The 2,530-nt window shown below is 30.0% G+C and overlaps 1 protein-coding gene across 2 annotated transcripts in view; it reads right to left on the reverse strand.

Moving 5' to 3' along the window:
- Positions 1-235: 235 nt before the first annotated feature.
- The window catches only part of LOC106468972 (WD repeat-containing protein 76-like), a 44,957-nt gene continuing 42,662 nt past the window's right edge, over positions 236-2,530 (reverse strand). For both annotated transcript variants that reach the window (XM_013929426.2, XM_022397371.1), the window contains 2 exons: positions 978-1,031; positions 236-532 (listed from right to left, as the gene is read on the reverse strand). In XM_013929426.2, the coding sequence (XP_013784880.1) occupies positions 283-532; positions 978-1,031 (304 nt within the window). In that variant the 3' untranslated portion in view covers positions 236-282. The remainder of the gene's footprint in view (positions 533-977; positions 1,032-2,530) is intronic.

A 2,530-nucleotide genomic window follows, 5' to 3' on the forward strand; every position in this document is an offset into this window, starting at 1 on the left:
AATTATCTAATACAAAATCTTTATTAATATGTGCATCTTTCAAAACAACAAGTTTCCTCTCTGGAGAAAAGCAAAAATATCAACTAAAAGGATATGATATATTTAAAAATACATATTGAATGTTCAATATCAAATTACCTACTGGTAAAATAGTACAGTTTAACTATTCATACAAACAAGACATACATCTTTTTAATACGATCAAACAGAAAATGGATAGTGACAATCAGAAATACCCATTATAAATTTGTTTATTCAAGTATATCTCAAACCATTTCAGTATCACATAAATACATGAACTCTGCCACTTGAATTGCCTCCAGCTAAGACAAGTTCTGTAGGGTGAAAGGCATTGATGGAACAAACAGACCCAAGACTTTCTCCCATAAAAGTGTATGCACAGTCACCATTCACATCAAACACTTCAATCTGGCGAGGATGTTTCATAGAACCAACAACAAATCCTTCTTCATTGTTAGGTAACCAAATGGCTTGAAATGGTGTCAACCAACGGCCTGTCTGGTTGTTGTGTCTACAAGGACAGAGAAAGCTTCATTAGATTACGAAATTGATTATCTTTGTGACAAATGCATTTGGTGTGTGTTTGTCAAATCAATAAACTGGAAAAATTATTTAAGTGTGAGTGTACTTGTAGGAAGATTAGATACATCATTAATGAAATATAGTGACCAACTAACAATTCTGTCTACAAAATTATCCTACATAAATGTTTTAACATTTGTTTTTAAACTTTTACTATTTCTTACATATTTGTAACTTACTGAAGTTATGATTGAAGCTATGACAAAATAAACTTTTCACTTATCTAATACAAAATCTTTATTAATATGTGCATCTTTCAAAACAACAAGTTTCCTCTCTGGAGAAAAGCAGAAATATCAACTAATCAATGAGTTTACAACACAGTAAAAAATAACAACAAAAACACTTCTTATTTGAAATTTATCAACATTTACCTATATGTCTTTTTCACTTTGATGTCTTCATTCAGCTCAGTAGAATCAAACACCCTGCACAGGAAATGTTGGATATAAAAATATGCATAAATATGTATACATCTTTAAACTGAATATTTAAATACCAAAGTAGCACATTTCCTCATAATTTCTTTTGTGAACCATTTCAAATATTTAGTAAAACTCATACCTATCCTCTTAGTGTCACAATCTTAAGCTTGTGTTACACTAATAAATATATATATAAAATAAAGATATCTATTTATGGTGTTATAAGTTGAGGTACTGACTACACTAATTTTGATGAAATTTGGTACAGAAACTCATGTGGATCTCCAAAGACTGAATCTAAATATATAAGTAATCAGACAAACGGCTCGAATTTGAAAGTCATTTCAAGTTTACTGCCTTTATGTCGCATATGTGGGCACAATTGGATGATAATGTCAGAAGCGAAATACAAAGAATAAGCCAATGTCACATTAAAATGAAGTTCTATGCTTTGCATTACATAGGTGTCTTCCCACAGAATGATTGGTTCTTGTCCTACAGTTCAAAATAGAGCTTAACAATTGATGGAATTTTCCACTAAATTAATCACTGAGTTCATTAATTGATTATGTTTCACAAATCAATTATTTACACATGATAGGGTCAACACATTCCCCATGGCTGCTGCAATCAATACTGTCATGTTTTCTATCCACCAGTACATGAAATCAGGCACTTCCAGTAACTTCAAACATTTTTCATCCAAAAATATAGTCAATTGTTTTCAAATAGTGATAAAATAGTCTTATATAAGTGTATTCAGTTATACAGTATAATATCATTGAAAATCTAATTATAGTTTTTGAAAATTTGCTGAATTCAGTTATAAATGCCTTCAAGGCTGCTGTAATAAGCTGCTCATAATTATGTATCTTTACCATCTCAGGATTTAACATATTTTAGATTTTCCAAGAAAAATTGAAATATTTTAAAAAAGAAAAAAATTTATTAATTACCTATTATCAAAGCTAATCTTTCAAGGTTCAATTTGCAGTTTGTCTCAAAAAAAAGTTAAGAGATTAAGATATAAGAGAAACTGTGATAAGTATTCTTCAAGCTTCACTGGTCACAGATTATTGCTTAATTAAATATCCCATTGTTTGTTGATAAATATTAACTCAAGCGTTTGGAATTAGTGCTGCCGGCTAGTTGTCTTCCTTCTGGTCTCTGATCAGCAGTTCAAATTTAGGGACAGTAGCAAATAGTCATAGTAGATTTGTCAAAACTGAAAACAACAACAGCAAAAAAAGAAAAAGATACAATGTTCCCACTGCTGAAGAGGCCAGCATGTTTGTTAGCAATGGAAATTGAACACAAGCCTTTTGAATCACAAGGCAACTTCCCCTAATCACTAGGCCATGCAATCTCAAAGCTGGAGAAATTTAATTAATAAAAAAAAAAAAAAATACTAATAAGTAGGACAATTTATTTAGTATTACGTTAGGTATTAGTTAAGAAAATAACTAAACTAAAAAATTAAGTTAAATTTACTACGAAAGTAA

The sequence above is a fragment of the Limulus polyphemus genome, unplaced genomic scaffold (genome assembly GCF_000517525.1).
Source record: "Limulus polyphemus unplaced genomic scaffold, Limulus_polyphemus-2.1.2 Scaffold3241, whole genome shotgun sequence".
Classification (NCBI taxonomy): domain Eukaryota; kingdom Metazoa; phylum Arthropoda; class Merostomata; order Xiphosura; family Limulidae; genus Limulus; species Limulus polyphemus.